Here is a 23,788-nt window from a genome sequence, read left to right as displayed (position 1 = left end):
CACCAACAACAAAACACATATTAGGACAAGTTTCTGGGAAAACATTCCAGACCCAACCACTAGATGGCAGGATAATGCACAGCATGTGAATCCAGAAAAGATTCATGTTGCAAAACATACTCATTCAGTTATAAATGCGCCCAGTATCACCCACAACTATTACGATACTCCTAATTCTGACTTGCATGTGTGCCAAGGAGCAGCCAACAGCAAAATGTGCATTGCTGTTTGCCTATAAGACTATACTAGGCTTTCAAATGCATACACCAGCTTGTGTGTACCCACTGCCAATGTGAAGAATGGACAAAACATTAAATTAGTTGAGGAACACTGGCTAGGATTCAAATTTTTTTTTTTTTTTTTTTAAAGCTAGTCATTCAAACAGGGAATACTAAAAATGCAAACAGTCTCACAGTTTGACAGTCTTCACTGCCAAGAAGGACTCTTGTTTGGAGAAAATGACCAGTCGCCCAGAGGCTAGAAACTGGAGACGCTGGAGGAGACTTTCAGCAGGCAAAATCTGGATTGGTGAGACCATACACCCATGATTGAACAGACTGAACTTTCTCTCCAGTTCAGCATTAACGGTCAGTACAAATTGTTGGCTTGTCATCACATGGCATGGTGGACACAACATTCCATCTTGTTTGAGCAATAAAAGCAATATTTGAAGATTTATAAGATATTCCCAAAAGCCTGAACGACCTCCTAAGTGTTGATAAACAATTTGCAACTATGGCTGCAACGTACTAAAGAGTAAGAATTACCAAGATGCATAAGTCTGAACTACCTGGAAGAAAACTATGACACTAATTCAATGGAGTAAACTCAGAAAGGGTAATCAACAGCATATGAGATGCTCTACTTAAGCAAACGTTTCAAAAACAGAGGTTTCCAAACACCAGATGGCATGCACAACTAAGCAAAATACCCATCCTTTAACAGATTTTGCTGCAAAAAAATACACTGCAATATAATGGTCTGTTGTAATTTGTGGAACACAGGTGTACATATTTATTTATTTTAACTCAAGCTAGGAGAAATGACAGGTATAGGTCACAACAAGATCCTACCCATGGACAACACCTCAGGCCATTAGCATCTGAAAGATGGCTAATAACTAAAAGCAAGTCTGAAGTAACTTCCTTGTATGGTACAATTTATTTTTACGCATGTATAACATGCATTTCCCTCTTCAGCACCATGGTATGGTGGCAGTACAGCAGAAATAAAAAAGCAATAGAGGTAGACGGAGTGCTAGAATTTACAATTAGATTCAAAAGTTAACTTATCAATTACATACTTCACCATAAAAATAACTTGCAATATAGCCACTCTGAATTAAGATTAGCTGAAAGATTTAGTGAAGCCCTGGATAGGTAACACTGGAGGATTCATTTTATACACTTAGCAATGTTATCACAGAGTCAATCAATACAGGTATCCAAATGAGTTTATTGTTCCAAATGCAAGGAAATCTGTTCATTTTAGTGGATTTGTGTGCATATTTGGCAAGATTGATCAATTAAAATATTGTCTTTAAGTACTTTCGAATTCAACTGCACGTCAAAAACCTTTAAATAACAAAGCAACCTATTTGACATACCATGAGCTATTACAATGCCAACAATTTTAAACCAGTCCATGGAATGCAAGGAGGCAAGATCTTGTTGTCAAACCACAACCACAGTCTCACATCAAAACATAGGCAGCATCAAAAATACCTCTGCTGTTAAAGTCACCAGCACATTCTAGTTACAGCTAAAGAGAATGTGAATGCTTCAGCAGTAGAGGGCTTAAAGTAATTATGCAAAGATGACATTCTCTTTTTTGGTTCTAAAATCTTCAGAGACAAGTAGTAATGAATTTCAAAGATATACAACCATAAAAGGCTCACACAGATAAAATAAAATGTAGGCTAAAAAAATCTTAATGTGAACTCGCACCTACAATAGAGAATCAGGACATAGAAAAATGCTGAAGACATCAGTAGTTTATTTTAGGTTTCAACACATTCAAAATGGAAACTTGAGTAAAAATGATTTTCACCCAACAAATGACTATAGATTCTACTAGCATGTAATGCTTATATGACAGTAATAAGGATGGCCAAGCGTTGTCCTTCCTCTACATCAAACAATGCCAAGATGGTAAGTCATTTGTGTTCAAACTGAATTGCAGTGACAGAGTACTACCATCAACAAATTAACCAGCGAAGGTGAAAATGTTAGTTACCTTGCTTTATGAGGCACATTTACTAGAAAAAGGGACCAGAACATTTTAAGTTCATAGTAAATAAGCTGAACAATCATCAGGTCAACTGCTTTGTATGCGGTTTGCAGTCAGTCAATTCATTACATTTTTCGAGAAAAGACTGGCAGCTTAGAGCCCCTGAAAAGTTTTTATTATTTTTCAAGCTTACATATGTGATTTTTAGGAGTTGCTGCCAGAAGAGAGTTTAGAGGGCTTATAAAAAAAAGCCTACCACCTCCCAAAAATATAAATAAAAATAGAACTGCTGACAAACTGTTTTCCCGTGAGAAATTTGAATGAAGGTTTAAAACAAGTCTATGGTTATGCTTCCCAATAGGGACTTCAAGTACAATATATCCAAGTAACAGATCTGAACAATGTAAAACGGCTTTATTTAAACACAGAAAAAATATATATTTATAAAATCGAAACCATGAGAAATCTGTGTCCCAGAAATGTATGAAATAGTGCAAGACTTACCATCAAACAAGGAAGACCTCAAGGAAAAAACAAATAAAGACAAAAACAGAAGCAGAGTCTCACTTTACCCTATTCTTTTCTGTCACACCTATCAGTTCACAAGAAGAGTTGCATAATTCAAGAAATTGCTACTCTAGCATGTGGATTTTTGCTATGGGGAGTCCAGCTCAATGAGGTCTTCCATGCTTAAAGCAGCAGCTATAAGTGGTCACGGTTTCCTCAAGCAGGAAAAAGATTAAGTCTTCAATAAACTCAGGTTAGCATTCATTTTTTGCAAGATTTGCAATTTGCTGGAATGTGCAGATACGGTATAAAGGAAGTAGACTGCAAACATTTTAAAGTAATTAAAGAACGTATAATTTAAAAAGGACAGCAAAAAATATCTTGCCTACAATTCAAGTCAAGCAAACAGGCATGTTATACCAGAATTGTGCAAAACCAAGAGAAGTAAAAAAAATCTGTAATATCCAGAGAGAATGTGGAAGCAACCACTTAGAACTGCTGTTCTCAAAATTGCAGTATCCCTGATGCACAAGTCGATATTTGAGAGCACTTTATAAGTTAATGGAAAGTACAAACACCGGCCTCAGAAGCCCAATCTTTTGCAGGAACACAATTTCTTTACCATTCACAATCTTAAGTAAAACAGGAATGAATTCCTCAAAGAATCTTCCAATCACTTGTCATATGAGATGGTAACACAAAATGAAGGTAGATCACTTTGGAGAGTTGATCAACTTTTGCTTCTATATAGATACTGCGATTTTGCATGCCCCCACAATCATTAACTTGTTGGAGTTGTTGGGCTATGTAGTGCAGCAATTCATACACAGTACAAACTCGCCAGCAGGACTGGAATGATGTGTTAATAGAAGGCACCATCATGCTTATTACATTACCCGATAACTCAAATTACAGTCAAAGACCACTGTCACTTTACAAAGCTTAAAGAAAAAAGGGTAAAGGTGTGTTGCACAGCTCAGCCATCCCTACGTTGTAGAGGGGCAGGCTAGACAATCTTAAAAACTGTCTAGTACTTAGGACCATAAACCTTTAAAGTTCCAGAGAACATCACAACTAAAAATGCTTTCTTCTGAAATATGTTGCAGTCTGTTAAGGTTTATAAGTGTGTACAATATGTTGGTCACGGCAAGGAAATCAGATGCCCGGCATCCTTTCATAAACTATTCTCAATCTGAAAAAGAGGACCAAGGATTATGTTTCCTGCCTCCTCCTGCAGATGACAATCTGAATGAGTTCAGAGTACCCAATAGTGCATTTTGATGAGTGCATAAACGCAAGTTTTTGTTTTAGCCACTTGTTCTAAACGAACAAAAAAGGCAAGCTTCTCCATCTGCACAAAGTGCACTACTTTTGTTTCCCACAGTAATACTTATACAAATTGTGCAGAAGAGCGATTAGACCGAAAGGACCAGAATTCGAAGGGCATGTCCTGCAGTCCATTTTTGTTGTTGGTAGTTTGCAGTTTTAAGATAATGGCTGTTTCTCAGTTCTTATTTCTCCAAGTCTAGATTTTTATAAATTAAAACAGTGACTCCTGTTCAGAAACCGGGAAAGAATGTTCACCTCAATTTAAACTGGAAACCAAAAGGATGCTTTTTCACGTCAAAAGGAAATGATCAAAAAAGGCTGTGTCACATTCCAAAGCCAAAAATTAACAAGAATGCAAACACGACGAATAATGAAGCACTGCCCAAGCTGGACTTGTCTGCAGTGGCGGTCTCAACGACGAGGCCCCGTGTAACGGGGTTCCATCTGTGGTGCGCCTCTCCCGGTGCCTAGTTTCTGTGCCATGCCTCCCCGTGGTGGAGGTCCTCTTCCATCACGGTCCCGCATCATGCCACCACTCACTAATCCACGGGGACCACCAGGGCCTCTATCATTGCGTCGAATGTCTCGACGGTCTTCACCACCTCTTATCTCTCTCTCTCTAGCAGCTCTAGTTTTCTTTTCTTCAACATTTAGGCGCACCTCACCACGGAACATAATTGGCTATAGGAAAAGGAGAGATGGGTAAAAATAGATTTAGACAATACCCCAACTATGAATGGTAGTTTAAGCATTTAAACAAGACTTGCAGTTCAATTAAATAAGTTATAGTTAAAATAAGTTGCTTACCTGTAATGGAAGATTGTCCAGAGAATAGGAGTGCATATGCTGGCTAGGTTGATACCAGTCTCTTAAAAAAAATCCAGTCTACACCCGCAACTTATGAGAAAGTTTAATACAACGGCCCAAAAGACTCATTCTCTAGATGCAAATATTGTAAAAGCAGGCGAACCTGCAAGTTTCATATTGAAAGTATGTATGGGATTCACATGCTGCAGGTTATGTATTGCTGGTGTTCTAGCCCTCTAGTGTTGGTTTTAAAATAAAGCAACAATTTAGCAGCAAACTCTTGATGGGATTTTGGGCTGGCATCAAATGACTCATGAGAATGTTCCCTGAAACCCACAATGCACAGACATGGATCGACTTCAGGTTATGCATATATTTCCACAACAGAATCTGTGTTAGTGTGTAAACCTTTATGCATACTTTCTATGATTTTGGCTTCTTTACTACCCTCCTTTTTCCCCTGGCACGGTGGGATGAAAATCTAGAACACAAACTGAAAGGAAAATGCTACTTTCCAGTACGCATCTGTTCTTGGCATGTAGAGCTGTAGATTTGTATACTTCTGCATAGATCGCCACCTGGTGTTGGGCTCGGATGTTTGCACTTTGTTTTTGTCTTGCAAGAAGTCTTTGTAGTCACAAGGTGGGTGACTCCTCCTTAGGATGTCAGTGCGCACGGGCATGGACTCCATCTCCAGATTGTTTTGCCATGGATGGTAATGATGGAGGTAGTGAGAATTAGAAAAGAGGTAACCAAACTATAATATTTCAGGTGCCAGAATGCAAGGTTGAGTTGCCTGGGATCTGGATGCCTCATCTCTCCATGATTTTGAGTGAGAAGCTTGGGTAAGGTGCAACTTTTGATGAGAAACTACTGGTAGTTTCTAGAGGGTTGTGAACCATGGCTGTCGGGCCCATGTTGGAGCAATGAGGATCATTGTTAGGGAATGCTGTTTGAGCTTCCGAACCAGTAGTGGAATGAGCTGGAGAGGCGGAAAAGCGTAGGCAAATTTGCCTGACCAGTTCATCCATAGTGCATTGCCTTTGGCCAATGGGTGTGGATACATGGATGCGAAGCTAGGGCATTTTGGTATGTGGCGGACAAGTCTATTTCTGGATGGCCCCACTTCGGAAAGAATGGAAGCAGAACTTGAAGATGAAGTTCCCATATGTGGATCTGCTATATCTGACGACTGAGCAGATCTGCAATCTGATTGTGTACTCCTGGGAGGTGTTCTGCAAAGAGATATATGTTCTGAGGAATGGCCCATCTCAATATGCTTTGTGCTAAGCTTGAAAGTTGCAGAGAGTGTGTGTCCTTCCTGTTTTTGTATGTAATACATTGCTGTCATGTTGTCTGTACGAACCAGGACAGCTATGCCTAAGAGGTGGAGTTAAAAATATTTTAATGCAAGGAAGATCGCCAACAATTCCAGGAAGAGGGGTTCACATGCCCTAAATGGTATGGGTTTGAAGGTGAGTGATGCGTCTGCTGTTAGCACTATCTGTAGAACTGGGTCGACGAACGGCCACCCTTTGGAAAGGTTTTGTGTGTTCCACTACTGCAGAGGGCAATGGGTGCTGTCATCTACCAACACCAGATCTGTTAGCTGACTTTGAACCTGGTTCCACTGACGTGCCAAACACTCCTGTAAGGGATGCATTTTGAGTCTTGCATAAGGGACAGTGAGAATGCTAGAGGCCATCATCCTCATAAGCTGAATGAACACTCGAGCTGGTAGTGACTGTTGAGGCTGAAATTCTCACTAGAGCTTGTATGGCGGTTATCCTGACTGGGCTGGGGTATGCTAGAGCTTTTGAAGTGTCTATGGTAGCCCCTTGATATTGTTGTATGCTGGGCGGTTGGAGGTGGGATTTGGTGAGGTTTCCTGTGGATCCAAAGTCGTGAAGCAGTTGGATTGTTTTGTGTGTGTCTTGCACACAAGCTGCTGTGTGACTTGGCTTTTATGAGCCAGTCGTCCAGATAAGGGAAGACATGAATGTGCTGTCTTCGTAAGTGGGCCGCAACTACTGCAAGATACTTGGTGAAGACTCTGGGTGCTGTAGTCACCCCGAAAGAGAGGACTTTGAATTGGTAGTGTTGTCCGTCTACCATGAACCTGAGATATTTCCTGTGAGCGGGGTGAATGGGAATATGAAAGTAGGCGTCCTTTAAGTCCAGAGTCGAGAGAAAGTCGCCCTGTTGAAGCAGTGGGAGCACCCATTGGAGAGTGACCCTGTGGAAGTGATCCGACTGAATGTAGAGGTTTAGGGTCCGAGGTCCAATATGGGCCTGAGAGAGTCGTCCTTTTTAGGAATATGGAAATAGAGGGAGTAAACCCCCTGGGCCTTCATGAGGCAAGGGAACTGGTTCTTTTGCATGTGTTTGTAATAGAGAGAGAACCTCTTGTTTGAGAAGTGTCAGATGTTCCGAGGACACTGGACGTTGTCTGGGAGGAATATTTGGGGAGTAGAGTGAAGTTCCATGCAATAGCCATACTGGATAATTTGTCTTGCCCACTTGTCTGTTGTGATTGAATTACAGACAGGTAGAACGGTGAGAGACGTCCCCAACAAGAGTAGGATGATCAGGGGGGAGGGATGAGAATGGGAATACAGGGAAGTCATTGTTTGGTGGTAGGGGAGTTGCGGTTATTGTTGCTGCGACCTCTTCACTTACCATTGTTGCCTCTGTAGCCTCTACAAATGTATCCTTTGGAGGAAGTTTGAGTGGGGCTCTTATAAGAAGAAGAGGAATGTTCTGAGCCAATGGTTTTGGAGCCAGCAATATAGAAGGAGTGGCGAAAAGAACCTCTAGGGGAAGAGTAAGGCCCATTTAATTGAAGAGTTTGTGATCAATTTCCCCTCTGGTATGAAGTGGTTAGCTTTTTGTTTGTACTGGTCAGGAAGGTGTTGCATGAGCTTTTCAAGCTCATCATAGTGTGCCAGTCATACCTGGCCAATAAAGCTTAGGCACTGGCAATCCGTCAATGATTCGCAGCCTGTGACACAATACGTTTACTAGATACGTCTATTAGTTTGGACTCCTTATCAGGAGGGGGGTGTCGTCTGTACTCTGATAGTCTGCCCTCTTATGTGCATTAGACACCACAAGAGAATCTAAAGGGACTTTACCTTTAATGTAATTTGGGTCATTGGGAGCTGATTTATACTTATACTCTGGTGTTGAGAATCCTGGCCCTGACAGGGTCTTTAAACACTTCTGAAGCATGTTTGAGCATGCCCTTTAACATTGGCAGGGTGCGTGGATGTTTGCGAGGGTGAAAAGATTTCAAGTTAAAATCTTCCTCTAAGGGATCAGAATGTAACTGTACCCCTTGGTATTGGGCAGCCCTAATGATTAGTTGCTCAAACCCAATATTTTCATCAGGTGGTGATGGCCTAGATGGATAGAGGTTCGGGTCATTATGTGGGTCGGTATCGGAGTTGTAGTAATCCCAAGGGTCTACCTCGTGTGGGATGGTATGATGATCATCATCCCCATCTGGATCTATAGTCCCATCGTCAACCTCATCATCTGGTGTTCGAGGTGAAAAGGTATGTTGTGGGGAGTGTGGTGGAGAAATTCAAAGATTTGGATCAGCTGGAGGAGGAGGAGAAGGAGGTGGAGAAGGGGTTAGTCCTCCTCTTTCGTTTCAAAGGTATTTCATGTCTTCTTAAGTCTCCAGTGTTCCCCTTTTTTGGAGGCTTGGCGACGACTTTGCCAGTCTCTGGATCAATACCTCAATGAGGTAGTGTGGCTCGCTGGTTAGAGGCGGCAGACCCGAGAGCAGAGGACGGCCCGGGACCAGGGTTCAATTCCCGGCGCGGCAGGTTTCTGGACCAGGGTCAGCGGACTCGATAATTCTCTCGCCTTGGTGCCCACTCTGATCAGCGATCACACTCGGCAACTCTGGGCATTAGCTTGCCTCATCTTCACTAACGGCCCCTCCAGACCGCCGGGGATGCCTGGTCTCACCCTGGAGATACCCATTAAGGGACCATCTCTCAGGGAAGCCAGGAAGGGTTTCGCAGCGGTCGAAGCGCGGAGATACTCCCCCGGGAGTGATTCTAGCGCTATATAAACACGCAAATTACAAATTACAATAAAAAGTGTTTGTTTTGAATCCGAAAAATCAGGTAGACTGTGTGGGTAAAATATCTTTGTTCGTTGCCGAAGATTTTGGTTCAGAATGTTCTTTGGACCGAGTGAGGCTTTTTGCTTGGGCTCCTTAGGTTTTGTAGGAGTTTGTGACTGATACTTTTTGGCTCCGACTGTTTGTCCTTGGTATGTTTCGAAGCAGAGGAGTTCAGCATCAGAGCAGTCTTCGGTGGCAACAAAGAAGGGTGTGGAACATCTTTGGGCCTGTGCTTCGGAGCCGAAAGTGCCTTTTCGGCGCCAGAAAGGGGCTGGCTCAAGCCAGAAGGCTTGTCTTTTGGTTTCATAACCGGGCCAGAGGGCGGGGCGTCGGAGCCATGTTGCCGGTGTCGACCAGAGCCAGAGAGAGCTACCGGAGCGTTAAGTTTGGGTTTTGAGAGAGGGGTTTCAGTACTCCCGGACCGCTGAGCCGGGGTGATTGTCTCCTCAGACTTTAGTCGTCGGCCTCGGAGAGGTCTTCATCACCTTGTTGCTCGGGCTGGAGATTGGGATCTGCTCCGAAGATGTCATGAAATGTCTTGCGGAAGCAGCTCGATTCCAGACATCGAGCCAGACGGTCACAGATGGTTTTCTTCGACCTGAACGATGCAAAGGCCTTACAGTTTTTGCCTTCGTGCTCCGGGGACAGCCAGATTTTGCAAACCTCGTGCAAGTCAGTGTGTGGGAACTTAGCACCACACCCGGGGAATTATTTTAAAGGGAGTCCTTTCCATTGACTGCAGGCGTGGTCGGCACGGATAGCTCCATCGGCCCGCGAAGATCGAGGAGTTTGTTTTTAAAGATGCACGTCCAAAAGTAAACGCGATCAAGACAATACCGTTGAGTGGAGAGGAATTGCGCGTCGAAGGGGGTTCGAAATAGAGGTCGACCCGGAGCGCAGCAAATCACAACCGAACCAGATGGCAGAAAAAAACAAATCTGGAAATAGAGTCTATGCCCATGCACGCTATAATCCCAAAGAGTCACCTACCTCGCGACTACAAAGACTTCTTCCAAGACAAAAACAAAAGTGTAAACATCCGAGCCCAACACCAGATGGCAATCTATGCCTCGAACAGTAAGTTTTAAAGTTGCAAAACATTTTCCATTTGCAACATGAGTTGAAGATAGGCATCTTGTGCAGACTGCACATCAGTACCCATTTCTTTAATGGATGGGTGGCAGAAAGACAAGACAAAGAAAAAGCATTTAAAACTTTTCCCAACTTGTACTTCTTTCCTGGTTTGCATATCCACACCACTGTTTTCTGTATGTGTGAACAAAGGATAATGCTGCTCCAGAAATTTCTACTAACAGTTCCCAAAAGAAATCTCCAACACTCACTTCATAATGGATGCACAACATCGGATGATCTGTGCCCAAGTAGTAAGGAAAAGTTGTGTAACCAACTGTTACAGCTTGTTGCATTGTCGATTTATATTCTGTTCACTATCCAGCCATATAGTGTTGGGTTTCGAAAATTACAAGTTGCATACTTCTTTAAATATTAAGAATAATTTGTGATCATTAGGAAACTGGTTATTTTGATGTAGTATTCCCCCCCCCCCCTCTCTCTCCCAAAAAAAACCCAAACACTTTTTTCCTGGTATTTGATGCAACTTTGACCGAAGTGTACTGGGTTCCTGCTAATCAGGTCCCTAGTACCAGTGTTCTTTACCTAAAGCTGTACAATTGTTTCCCCAATTGGCAAAACCTTTAGCACCTCCTGTAAGTCCCAAGTAAATGGTACACCTGGTAACCTAGGGCCTGAGGTACTAAATTGGGTCCCTAAGGGCAGCAGCACGGATTATGCCACCCTAAGGGACCCCTCACCAAGCGCAGACAAGACTGCATGTGATATTTTTAAGTCACCCCTACAACAGGTCTGACAGCCCTAAGACAGGGTGCTGAATATCACCTGTGAGGGCATACCTATATGGCAGATATGCCCTTGTGCTGGTCAGTCCTATTACACCAAAGCTAATGGACAGGGAAGCCATTTTGAAACATGTGCTGGACACTGGTGAAAACGAGTTCCCAAGCTACATGACAGCTTAAATGAAAATAGCAATGTTTGGTATTAAACATATCATAATAAACCTACACTTATTCCAGTAATGGATTTACCAATACCTGAACCCAGAGGGCACATTAGAGAAGCCCCTGAATTCCTACCAGCTTCCAGCGTGCTTGCGGACTGCCCCAGCTGCCGAGGAAGTTTGAGGCCCTCCACCACCCGCAGGCTACCACCTGAGCCTCATCTCTGGTTGCCAGTGGAAAGCCGTAGGTTTGTTCATCTTCCGCTTTATTGTTTTATTGTATTGCCTGTATTTCATTGTTGTGCCTGACTGCTGTTCTGTCTTCCCCCGCTGCCTGTCTGTGCCAGTTTTCCTCCCTCTGTTCCCCTCGCTGTCCCAGTGTCTCTCAGCCCGGTTTTTCCTTCTGTACCCCTCGCTGCCCCCGTGTCTCTTAACCCAGTTTTTCCTTCTGTTTCTCATCTGCCCCTGTATTCTTTTGCCCTTTTTACTTTCGGAGCCACTCGGTTTTCCCCCTGTATTTCTGTGCCCTCTTGCCTTCTGTGACACTCGTTTTCCCTCGTTTTTTGTGCCCTTTTGCCTTCTGTTCCCTTCATCGTCTGTGACCTTCCCCGCCCCCCTGACTGCCCACCCTCTGCCCCCACCTCCCAGCTGCTCCTCCCTACCACCTCCACATATATGCCGGCCGCTGCGCAGCTGCACATCGGGCGCACCAAAGGCAAGCCTGTCTGCCCTCGTCTGGTCCTTGACGCGCCCACCGCCAGAACCCCCGGCCCCCGCACCCACCACGACGACCGCCGCCACCTTGACCCAGCACTCTGCACGCTCTCAACTACGGACGGAGCCACACCTGCTTCAAGGCCGCCACGAAACGCACATGGTCCCTTCACCTGCCGGAACTGCAGCTATACCAGCCTCAGAGCAGAACCACCCGCCAAGAAAGACCCCAACCACCTCCGATGCATACTACTGAACACCCGCTCCGCAAGCAAACACGCTGTAGAGCTCTGGGACCTACTCAACACAACATCTCCGGACCACGCCTTCCTGGCGGAGACCTGGTTGAACGGCTCCACCGCACCAGACATAGCCATCCCAGACGGCTACAAGATCACCCGCAGAGACCGTACCAACGGAGTCGGAGGAGGCGGAATCTCCGTCGTCCACAAGAACAGCATCAGGGTCTCGACTAGCACAGACGACACGCTCAGCACGGACGAACACATGCACTTCCAGATCCACACAGACCTTAACTCCACCCTCAGAGGCACCCTCTTATACTGACCACCCGGACCCCAGCCCCAGTTCAGTGACTCCATCACCGACCTAATCAGCACGCACGGACCTCCACCGACTACATCCTCCTCGGAGACCTGAACTTTCACCTTGAGAACGACGACAACAACAACTCCACAACCCTGATTGACAACCTCGCCAACTTCGGACTGAAGAAACTCGTCACAACGCCCACCCACTCCGCCGGCCACACGCTCGACCCAGTCTTCTCCTCAAGCCTGCACGTCTCCGTCAGCCACACCACCAAATTCCTCTGGACCGACCACCGCTGCATCCACTTCGCCTTCCAGAAACCCACCACACACCACCGCACCCTACAGATTCCCCGCCGCTGCTGTAGCAAAATCACCGAAGACCAACTACATGCAAACCTCGCTCTCAGCCCAGCCACCAAACCCTCCAACACCGATGACGCTGCCCACAGCCTCAGACGCTGGATCGAGGACTGCGCCAACACCCTTGCCCCGCTGAAGAAGCCCCCCCACAGACACACCAGCAAGAGGGCCAGCTGGTTCACCCCAGAACTCCTTGCCTCGAAGTAAGCCTGCCGGAAACTGGAGAAGGAATGGCACAGTGAACAAACTCCGGACAGCCACGCAGCACACAAGGACGCCATCCGCAACCACCACCACCTCATCAGGGCGGCCAAGAGGACCTCCTTCAAAGACCGCCTCGACAACAACGCACACAATAGCAAGGAGCTCTTCAACATCGTGAAGGAACCTCCAACCCCAGCTCCAACACCAACGACATCCCGCCGTCCCAAGCCCTGTGCGACTCCCTCACCACCTTCCACCGCAAGATAGACATCTCACGACAGCGTCAACACCCAGACAGACAAGTACACAACAGACCCTCCACACACCATCGACAACGACCCCCTGCTAGCCTGGGCTAGCATGAGCGTCGATGACACCATCAAGACCATGAGCACAATCCACTCCGGCTCTCCGTCATACCCATTCCCGCACCACGTCTTCAACAAAGCAAGCAGCTCCATCGCAACCCAACTGCACAACGTCATCAATCTCTCCCTCAAGACCTTCCCAGAGAGATGGAAACACACAGAGTTCAACGCCTACTCAAAAAACCTAAGGCAGACCCAAGAGACCTCAAGAACACCCGACCCATCTCTCTGCTCCCCTTCCTGGCCAAGGTCATCTAGAAAATCGTCAGACAGCTAACCCAATACCTCGAAGAAAACAGAATCCTGGACCCTTCCCAGTCAGGGTTCCGCAGCAACCACAGCTACGGGACTGCCTCAAAGATAACCTCCACGAAGGAATGAAGGCAGTCACCAACTGGATGAAGCTCCGCCGTCTGAAGCTGAACTCTGACAAGACTGAGGTCCTCATCCTCGGCTCAATCCCCCTCACTCCATCCATCCATCCATCCATCCATCCATCCATCCCCCTCACTCCCTCCATCCCCCTCGCTCCCTCCATCCATCCCCCTCGCTCCCTCCATTCATCCCCCTCACTCCCTCCATTCATCCCCCTCACTCCCTCCATCCCCCTCGCTCCCTCCATCCATCCATCCCCCTCGCTCCACCCCTCCATCCCTCCACCCACCCATCCACCCACCCACCCATCCCCCTCGCTCCACCCACCCATCCCCCTCGCTCCACCCCTCCATCTCTCCACCCATCCATCCCTCTCGCTCCACCCATCCAATTCGCTCCACCCATCCATCCCTCTCGCTCCACCCATCCATCCCCCTCGCTCCACCCATCCATCCCCCTCGCTCCACCCATCCATCCCCCTCGCTCCACCCATCCATCCCCCTCGCTCCACCCATCCATCCCCCTCGCTCCACCCATCCATCCCCCTTGCTCCACCCATCCATCCCCCTCACTCCCTCCCTCCCACTCCATCCCCCTCACTCCCTCCCTCCCTCCATTCCCCTCACCCCATCCCTCCATCAACCCCCCTCACTCCCTCCATCAATCCCCCTCACTCCCTCCATCAATCCCCCTCACTCCCTCCATCAATCCCCCTCACTCCCTCCATCCCCCTCACTCCCTCCATCCCCCTCACTCCCTCCCTCCATCCATCCCCCTCCCTCCCTCCCCACTCCCTCCCTCTCCCTCCCCCTCCCTCCCTCCATCCCTCCCCTCACTCCATCCCCTCCCCTCACTCCATCCCCTCCCCTCACTCCATCCCCTCCCCTCACTCCCTCCCCTCCCCTCACTCCCTCCCTCCCCTCCCCTCACTCCCTCCCTCCCCCTCCCTCCCATCCCCTCACTCCCTCCCTCCCATCCATCCCCTCACTCCCTCCCTCCCATCCCCTCACTCCCTCCCTCCCATCCCCTCACTCCCTCCCATCACTCCCTCCCATCCCCCTCACTCCCTCCATCCTCCTCACTCCCATCCCCTAGCTCCCTCCCTCCATTCCCCTCACCCCATCCCTCCCTCCCTCCCATCCCCTCACTCCCTCCCTCCCATCCCCTCACTCCCTCCCTCCCATCCCCCTCCCTCCATCCCCCTCACTCCCTCCCTCCATCCCCCTCACTCCCTCCATCAATCCCCCTCACTCCCTCCATCAATCCCCCTCACTCCCTCCATCAATCCCCCTCACTCCCTCCATCAATCCCCCTCACTCCCTCCATCAATCCCCCTCACTCCCTCCATCCCCCTCACTCCCTCCATCCTCCATCCCCCTCACTCCCTCCATCCTCCATCCCCCTCACTCCCTCCACCCCCCTATCCATCCCCCTCCCTCCCTCCATCCCCCTATCCATCCCCCTCCATCCCCCTATCCATCCCCCTCCCTCCCCCTATCCATCCCCCTCCCTCCATCCTCCTCCTCACTCCCTCCCTCCCTCCCCCCCCCTCCCTCCCTCCCCCCTCCCCCTCCCTCCCCCCTCCCCCTCCCTCCCTCCATCCATCCATCCATCCCCATCCCCTCACTCCCTCCCATCCCCCTCACTCCCATCCCCCTCGCTCCCTCCCTCCATCCTCCCCACTCCCATCCCCCTCGCTCCCTCCCTCCATCCTCCCCACTCCCATCCCCCTCGCTCCCTCCCTCCATCCTCCCCACTCCCATCCCCTAGCTCCCTCCCTCCTCCTCACTCACTCCCTCCATCCATCCATCCCCCTCACTCCCTCCCTCCCTCCCCCTCCCTCTCACTCCCTCCCTCCCTCCATCCCCCTCACTCACTCCCTCCATCCATCCCCCTCACTCACTCCCTCCCTCCATCCCCCTCCCTCCCTCCCCCTCACTCCCTCCATCCCCCTCACTCCCTCCATCCCCCTCACTCACTCCCTCCCCCTCACTCACTCCCTTCCTCCATTCCCCTCACCCCATCCGTCCCTCCCATCCCCTCACTCCCTCCCATCCCCCTCACTCCCTCCATCAATCCCCCTCACTCCCTCCATCAATCCCCCTCACTCCCTCCATCAATCCCCCTCACTCCCTCCATCCGTCTCCCTCACTCCCTCCACCCCTCCCCCTCACTCCCTCCACCCCTCCCCCTCACTCCCTCCACCACTCCCCCTCACTCCCTCCATCCCCCTCACTCCCTCCATCCCCCTCACTCCCTCCCCCTATCCATCCATCCATCCCCCTCACTCCCTCTGCCACTCTCCCTCTCCCACTCCCTCCCCCTCACTCCATCCATCCCTCCCCTTCCCTCACTCCCTCCCATCTCCTCACTCCCTCCCATCCCCTCACTCCCTCCCATCCCCTCACTCCCTCCCATCCCCTCACTCCCTCCCATCCCCTCACTCCCTCCCATCTCCTCACTCCCTCCCATCCCCTCACTCCCTCCCATCTCCTCACTCCCTCCCATCTCCTCACTCCCTCCCATCCCCTCACTCCCTCCATCCATCCATCCCCTCACTCCCTCCATCCATCCCCTCACTCCCTCCATCCATCCCCTCACTCCCTCCATCCATCCCCTCACTCCCTCCATCCATCCCCTCACTCCCTCCATCCATCCCCTCACTCCCTCCATCCATCCCCTCCCTCGCTCCCTCCCATCCCCCTCGCTCCCTCCCATCCCCCTCGCTCCCTCCCTCCATCCTCCTCACTCCCACCCCCCTCGCTCCCTCCCTCCATCCTCCTCACTCCCATCCCCTAGCTCCCCCTCCATCCTCCTCACTCCCTCCCTCCCTCCCCCGCACTCCCTCCCTCCCACCCCCTCACTCCCTCCCTCCCACCCCCTCACTCCCTCCATCCCACCCCCTCACTCCCTCCATCCCACCCCCTCACTCCCTCCATCCCCACCCCCTCACACCATCCACACCCCCTCACACCATCCACACCCCCTCACACCATCCACACCCCCTCACACCATCCTCCCCCCCTCACACCATCCATCCCCCCCTCACACCATCCATCCCCCCCTCACACCATCCATCCCCCCTCACACCATCCATCCCCCCTCACCATCCATCCATCCATCCACCCCCCTCACCATCCACCCCCCTCACCATCCACCCCCCTCACCATCCACCCCCCTCACCATCCACCCCCCTCACCATCCACCCCCCTCACCATCCACCCCCTCACCATCCACCCCCCTCACCATCCACCCCCCTCACCATCCACCTCACTCCATCCATCCCCCTCACCATCCATCCCCCTCACCAACGCTTTGGAATACTACCCCAACCCCCCCGCCTCCCCCCCCCTGCCAGTTGTGGCGGCAGGGGTAGAATTCCGCCCTTCTAGAGGGAGAGGACATGTACACACTTACCTACCCGGTAATAGTTTTAAAGAGACCCAGCATCACAAAATGGATGCTTCTGCCACAGACACGAGTCTGACCTGCTGCTGGACGAAACTCCGACAGGGGAAGCCTGGACAATAGGTTTCCTGTACAGGGGACGTGCCAGGCTTTAGTGTATTCGGGCAGGGTGGGTGCATTCAGTGAATGCTTTCCAAACAGTGCCTGGGGCACACAAGGTCTCCCCGTGCATTTCCCAGCACAAACCGGTTGCTGGGGCACTCAGTCCCAGCTCTGGCGCAAAACTGGACAAAGGGTACCTGAACTCCTGGACATCAACACATTTGCTAGTGCATGGACTTCCAGAGCTTTCCGGAAGTTGTGCATTGGGCTACTTGTAGTCCAAGCCCTGAGCACCTTTTGCATCGAAGATTGTGGGCCTACACTCCACGAGTGTTCCGTGGGCCCGCTTTTGGGATTTCTGCTCTAGACGCCTTTGTGATCCCTTGTCTGTTGACTCGTGGGTCCCCAAAAAGGTAAATCATTTGTTTCTTGGGCTTGCTTTCCTGGTTGCTCCAGATGTGCCCTGACTCCCCTCCAAAGGGAGAGTCCCTCAAACCTTGCTGGTCTGCACTGAAGCCAATCTTTCCATTTTGTGTGGGTTGCTGCTGCCAAGGCTTGTCGGGTTCAATCCGGATACCGACGCTGCAGCACTCTACATCAGACGTGGGACAGCTCGAATCCAGCTCCTGGTTGTCGTCGAAGCCTCCTGGTCCTCGTGGCTGAAGTCAAACTTCACCTACATCACCTGAAATCACCCAACATCGGCTGGCATCTCGGTCGCCTTCCTGGTATCTGGCTAGTGACCCAGACTCTGTCCCCTCTGTTTTCAAGTTCTTCAGATCTCCGATCCACCCTTGGATCCATCCGGACACTTTTCACCTGGTCGCCTGCAGCACTGCTTTGCAGCTCTCCATTGGAAACTACGACAAAACCAGACACGAAAAGACACCTATGCATCTGGCTTCCCTCGGTGAGTACTTCCGTGCTCCCGTGGGTCTCTACTCTTGAAGTGTCCAGTACTAAAGGGGTTTTATCGTAGTCCACTCCCAAGTGTCATTCTTTAAACTTGTAACTTTAACTTTCTCCATAGAAGTCAATGGTGATTCGCGGCTGAGTTTAGACACTGCACGCGTTGTCAGTGGGTCTCCTGCATCCCTACCTTGGGTGGTTACCAGTTGCCCTAGCGATTCTACAGGCCCTAGGCCTTGTCTCTATATTCTGAGCGGTACTTATACCACTTTCTTAGTATATGGTTTGTGAGGCCCCTAGGGCAGAACGTATACTGTGCAAATTTACTGTGTGCTGTTTAAGTTCTTATATTGTACTTTTACTTCTAACCTCAAAGAGACTAGAGGTTTGTGTTTAGAATAAATACATATATATTTTATATATACCTGGTGTGGTTCTCCTTTCATTTGATCATTCATGAGATTATAGACTAGTAAAACAAGCTGCTTTACATTCTTTCAAGACTTAGCCTGAAGACTGCTGTCCACAGCTACCACTAGGATAGCTTTCTATAAAGGTTGTCTAAACCTACCATCAATAAGGGTCGGTTGGACTGGTGCAAGGTGCCCACTAGAACAGTGGACATCATATGCCAGGCCAACTTCTCACAAGGTTGAGATGAAAAAGGGTTGAAACCCTCCTGCTGACAACAGATACAGAATTGCTTCCATTTCAAATGGAATGCCTTATTAGTAGAAGGAGCTCTGGCCTGAGAGAGAACCTCCATAATCTCCTCAGAGAGATCTAGCGCAAGAAACTCTCGCTGCTCAGGAGCCATGCTGATAGGTGTAAGGAGCGAGGGTCCGGATGCCAGACCTGGCCCTGGGACATCGTGAGGTGGTCTGGGACCGTTTGTAGCGGCCGTGGAGGGACCAGGGAGAGGAGGTGAAGTTCCGTGAACCAGAAATGCCTCGGCCAAGCTGTAGCTAATAAGACCATCCTGCACGGCTCAGTCTTGATCTTTGAGTATTTTGGGTATCAACGGAATGGAGGAAAAGCGTATACAAATGCGCCTGACCAGGCTATCGAAAGCACATTCCCCAGTGATCCGTGATGCTGTAGCTTGTTGGCGTAAAACTGGCATTTTTTGTTCTCCGGAGTGGCAAAGCGGTCTATTGAGGGGCTGCCCTACCAGTGAAAAATTTCCTCCAAGATAGTCTGGTTCAGTTCTTATTCGTGCTGACTGACGACAGTCTGCTGAGCAGGTCCGCCTTTTTGTGTATTACTCCTGGAAGCTGTTCCTCCTTCAGTGATATCCTGTAAAGGATAGCCCACTCGCAGATCTTCTGGGCTTCCTGTGACAACGGACGAGATCTGGTACCCCCTTCTTTGTTAATATAGTGCAGTGGTTTCCAAACTTTTTCGACCCACGGCTCCCTTGACCTATTGGCCATAAGCTGTGGCCCCCCATTACCTTACTTTATGGTTTAAATCTCTTTATTAGTATTTCAGACATAACAGAGGAAACAGGACCTCACGCTCCTTCTAGACAGTGCGATGCAGACACCAGAGTCGGCAAAGACAATCTTTCCAAGTAATTGCTAGGAGCTGGTCAACAGTACAAATCCATGTATAACACCAGAAAAGAACCCAACAAACCGCGTAGAAGTAGAGCTGCAAGTCAGGCACCCCTACCCCACCATGCTCGGGCGGGAGAACGGCAATAGTCTGCTTAAAACGTGGTCTGCGGCCCTGCCAAATGAAACGTGCCAATTCAGACTGCGTCTGCTGTATCCAGCCTGCCGGAGGGCGCAAGAGGAGGGTCTGAAACAGATACAGTATCTGGGGAAGAAGTGACATTTTGGTGGCCGCGATCCTCCCCAGCCAGGAAAGGGAGTGGTGCTTCCATCTCGGGAGTTCCCCACTGAGTTGTGTACGAAGCTTGGCGTAATTAGTCTCAATGGTGGCTGGGATGTTGGGACCCAGAAGGACACCCAGATAGGGGACCGTGTTGTTAGACCACTGCACGGAATGCTCCTCCTGAATGGAGGCGAGGGTCGCATCCGACAGTGAGATATTAAGGGCAATCGATTTATCTGCGTTGATCTTAAACCCGGAGGCCAGTGCGAATCTGTGCAGTTCAGTAAAAAGAGCTTGAAGAGATTGGACAGGGTCGATGAGAGAGAATAAAATATCGGCCGTGTATAGACTAATCTTATGAACACCCCCCCCCCAAATGTAATTCCCGCAATAAGAGCGTGGTGCCGAATCCTCTGAGCTAACGGCTCCATATAAAGAGCGAATAAGATAGGGGAAAGGGAGAAACTCTGTCTGGTCCCTCTACCGATCGGGAGGATGTGTGGCCATTGACTCTTACCGTGGCATTAGGTAACCGGTAGCAGTTTAAGTTTCAGGTGCAAAGAACCTTGTCCAGGCGAAAGAGATGTAAGACCTGCTAACGATAGGGCCAGTGAACCCTATCAAAGGCCTTCTCGGCGTCAATTGAGAGTAGCATGTAATCCTGCCGTGTTCGCGGCCCAGCTTAAATGAGGTGCAGGACCCGCTTGGTGTGATCGCTGGTTTGGCGCTGCAGGATGAAGCCGGCCTGGTCCGGTTCCACCAGTTGTGTCATATAGGGTGCCAGCCGTCCCGCTAAAATGCTTGTGTACAGTTTGAAATCAATATTAAGAAGCAAGATTGGTCGATACGAACCACAGCGGGTTGCATCCCTCCCGGGTATCAGGATGGCGGTAATCGAAGCCTCCAGCATTTCCTCAGGGATCGGTTTGGCGAAAGAATTAAAAAGATCCCACAGCAGGGGGGCCACCTGATATCAAAAAGTTTTGTAAAAGGCCGCAGATACTTATCCGAGCCGGGGGATTTCCCCAGTTTAAGGCGCGAAATAGCCGCTACAATCTCCTCCAGTCGGATTTCCATGTCCAGGAGCGCCGCCTGTGCTGGGTTCAAGGAGGGAAGGTGCGCGCCCTCTAGGTATACCTGACAAGAACGCGGGTCAAGCGAGTCGCCAGTGTAAAGGGACTCTTCGAATGCTGGGAAGGCCTCCGCTATGGCCACGTCGTCCGACACCAGGTCGCCCCGGGCAGTGTGAATGGTTTGCACTCCTTGTTTCGGACGTTGCTCACTCATCTTGTTCGCCAACAGGCGACGGCATCTATCCCCTCCGGAATAGTAGGCGTGACGGAGTCTAAGAGCCGCATATTATGCCTTGTCCTGGTCTAGAGCGGCCAACAGTTTCCGTTCTATGCACAGTTGGCGCCACGCCCTTGTGGCCCCAGTGTACTGGTGCATTTGCTCCAGCTCGGTTACCCGTTGCGAAATCTCCACCCGTTGCAGCGCTCGTTCTTTAAATTGGCAGCGGAGATGGAGATAAATTCACCCCGCAGGACGGCCTTAAGGGCGGACCACTGCGTTGCCAGAGAGGTCTCGGTGTTTGCATTATGAGCTAAAAATTCTGTGATGGCCGACTTTATCCGGTCTACCGTCGACGGAAGATGCAGGAGGGATTCCAGAAGGCGCCAGTGTCGCTGCGGTGCCGGTGCAGCGGGAAGCGAAAAGATAGCCACCACTGGGGAGTGGTCTGATAACGATGCGGGCATGATGTCGGAGTCCATCGCTAGCATCACCAATGAGGAGGAGCAAAGGAAGTAGTCCAGCCTGGCATAAGTTTTGCTGGCCCCTGAATATTAAGTGTAGGCTTTGCTGTGTGGGTGTAGGTGTCTCCACAGGTCAATGAGGCCTAAGTCCCGGAGGTGTGCTAGGCCAGACTTAGAAATAGCTCCCACCTGGTCCGATCTTTGGCAGGAGCGATCAGTCGAGTTGTGGAAAACTAGGTTAAGGTCATCCCCAAAAGTAGGAGTTGCTCAGTGTTGCCCGGGGTCACCGATAGCACTCTTTGGAGAAAGTCCTCCTGCCCTCGTTGGGAGCATATACAGAGCCCACCACCAGGGCCTGGCCCGCCACTAGGAACCGATATGCTAGCAAGCGCCCCTTATCTCCGCCTCCCGCTGAAGCACCCTACCCCGGAATGATCTAGACACCAATATTACCACCCCTGCAGTTTTCTTGGAGAAGGAGGAGAATAGCTGCGTAGGAAAGGCAAGGGACTTCAACTGGTGCTGGTCTTTAGGTAGCAAGCGAGTCTCTTGGAGGAGGCAGATATCTGCTGCAGAATGCTCCAAAAGGGACAGCTCAGCTTGCCTTTTGACAAGGTTATTCAACCCCTGCACATTAAGGGATAGAATCTTGAGCCATGAGTGAGTCATCTACACTCCAAAAAACGGCCCGTAGCGTGGAGCGCTGTCCGTAGGACAAATGCCGGAAAGGGGAAGGACAGACAGCTGCTAAATATGGTGTGTGCTAACAAAAATAAAGTGTGGACAGAGGAACCCACCCCAAAAAAAAGCCCACAGAAGAAATCCAAGCGTGGCAACCCGGTCACCAATGGCATCCACATCCCGGCACACCTCCTTAAGCTCCGAGGCGAGTTCGGTTTTCACTGACTGGATGTCCTCCCGCAGGGTGTGGAAAAGGGATTCCAGGAAGGCCTTAGTGATAGGTTCATCTGAGGATTTGGCATTCGCCATTTCAGAGCCCGCTGTCGCCAAGTCAGTGTTGGATTGGGTGCGGCCGAAGATGTCCTTCAGGGGATTCACCTTCACGCTTCAGGACTTGGACATACTCCTGTCAGACTCGGGAGACCGGGGCAGACGGGCCGGGATCTCAACTGGCACCAGGGCTTCCGTGGGGCATCCACCAATCCGGCACTCCCACTACAGCTGCACCTCCGAGGCAAGCGAGTAGACAACCAGTAGAGCATCAGACGCTAGCCCCAGACCTTCGGTTCAAGACTAGGTGCCAGGGTGTCGCTGTCCGCGATGTGCGACTATGGCGGGTCCCCGGTCAAGCGCACCGTCCCCGGGTGGCCCATTGCCGTAGATAGCCAGGCCACAGGTAGTGTCGCGGTGCCGGAGAGCCCAAAGCAGGGGGACACCTGCCGAGTGCTGCCAGTAAGGCTGGTATAGGGGCGAAGCTCTCATGCACGCTGCACCACCACTGGCTAAGTGCCACTCCGAGCGACCCACCCCGAGCTGGGGATCTGCGAGACACGGCCCACGAACACCTAGGGCTGGCCGCCCGCAGCACTCAACCCGCGCTCAGGGGTACTCCTCTTAAAAGTGTCCGTGTCAACTGGGGGCAAGCTCAGGACTCCTCACCCCCCCGCCGCAGGATGCAGCCGATAAAACAGTCGCCGCCCAAGCAGCAATGTGCCTCAGCAGCGTCCTCGTGTGCCAGGCGCCGAGAGGGGTTCCCCACCACACCCACCAGGTCGGGGATCTGCGCTCCTCGTAGCGACCGGCGTCCGCGCAGCACTCAACCCAGACCTGGTAGGGGGAAATCCGTAAGGACAGCCGCTCGGGCCGTCAAATGCGGCCCTCCGACTAAGATGGCTTATGCTCACCAATGAGGATAGCAGAGCCTCAGCATAGGGTGGGGTGGGGACGGCCACTTCCACCATGCGGCCCAGCACAACGTCCAGGCACCCATGGGAAGGCCTCAGGCGAAGATGTAGTGTTGAGGGAGGGCACCTGCTCCCCCTGGATCGCCTCTTTGCAGAGCCTTCCCCCGGTGGGTCCACGAGCACCCAGCAAGCGTCCCGGCGTTTCTGTGGAGCTTCACCGTTCCCGCTGCTTGCTAGTCGTGTTGGAGCGCACTAGAGACCGAAATGCAGCGAGACCCAGCTCCAAGG

The 23,788-nt window shown here is 50.5% G+C and overlaps 1 protein-coding gene across 4 annotated transcripts in view; it reads right to left on the bottom strand.

Moving 5' to 3' along the window:
- Positions 1–1,435: 1,435 nt before the first annotated feature.
- The window catches only part of G3BP2 (G3BP stress granule assembly factor 2), a 235,108-nt gene continuing 212,755 nt past the window's right edge, over positions 1,436–23,788 (bottom strand). For all 4 annotated transcript variants that reach the window (XM_086961512.1, XM_086961510.1, XM_086961511.1 and 1 more), the window contains one exon: positions 1,436–4,746. In XM_086961512.1, coding sequence (XP_086817638.1) covers positions 4,477–4,746 — 270 coding nt within the window. In that variant the 3' untranslated portion in view covers positions 1,436–4,476. The remainder of the gene's footprint in view (positions 4,747–23,788) is intronic.

This window comes from Lissotriton vulgaris, chromosome 3_1, assembly GCF_964263255.1.
Source record: "Lissotriton vulgaris chromosome 3_1, aLisVul1.2, whole genome shotgun sequence".
Classification (NCBI taxonomy): Eukaryota; Metazoa; Chordata; class Amphibia; order Caudata; family Salamandridae; genus Lissotriton; species Lissotriton vulgaris.
Note: the sequence above shows the minus strand (reverse complement) of the source record. Positions and strands in the feature narration are given on the sequence as shown.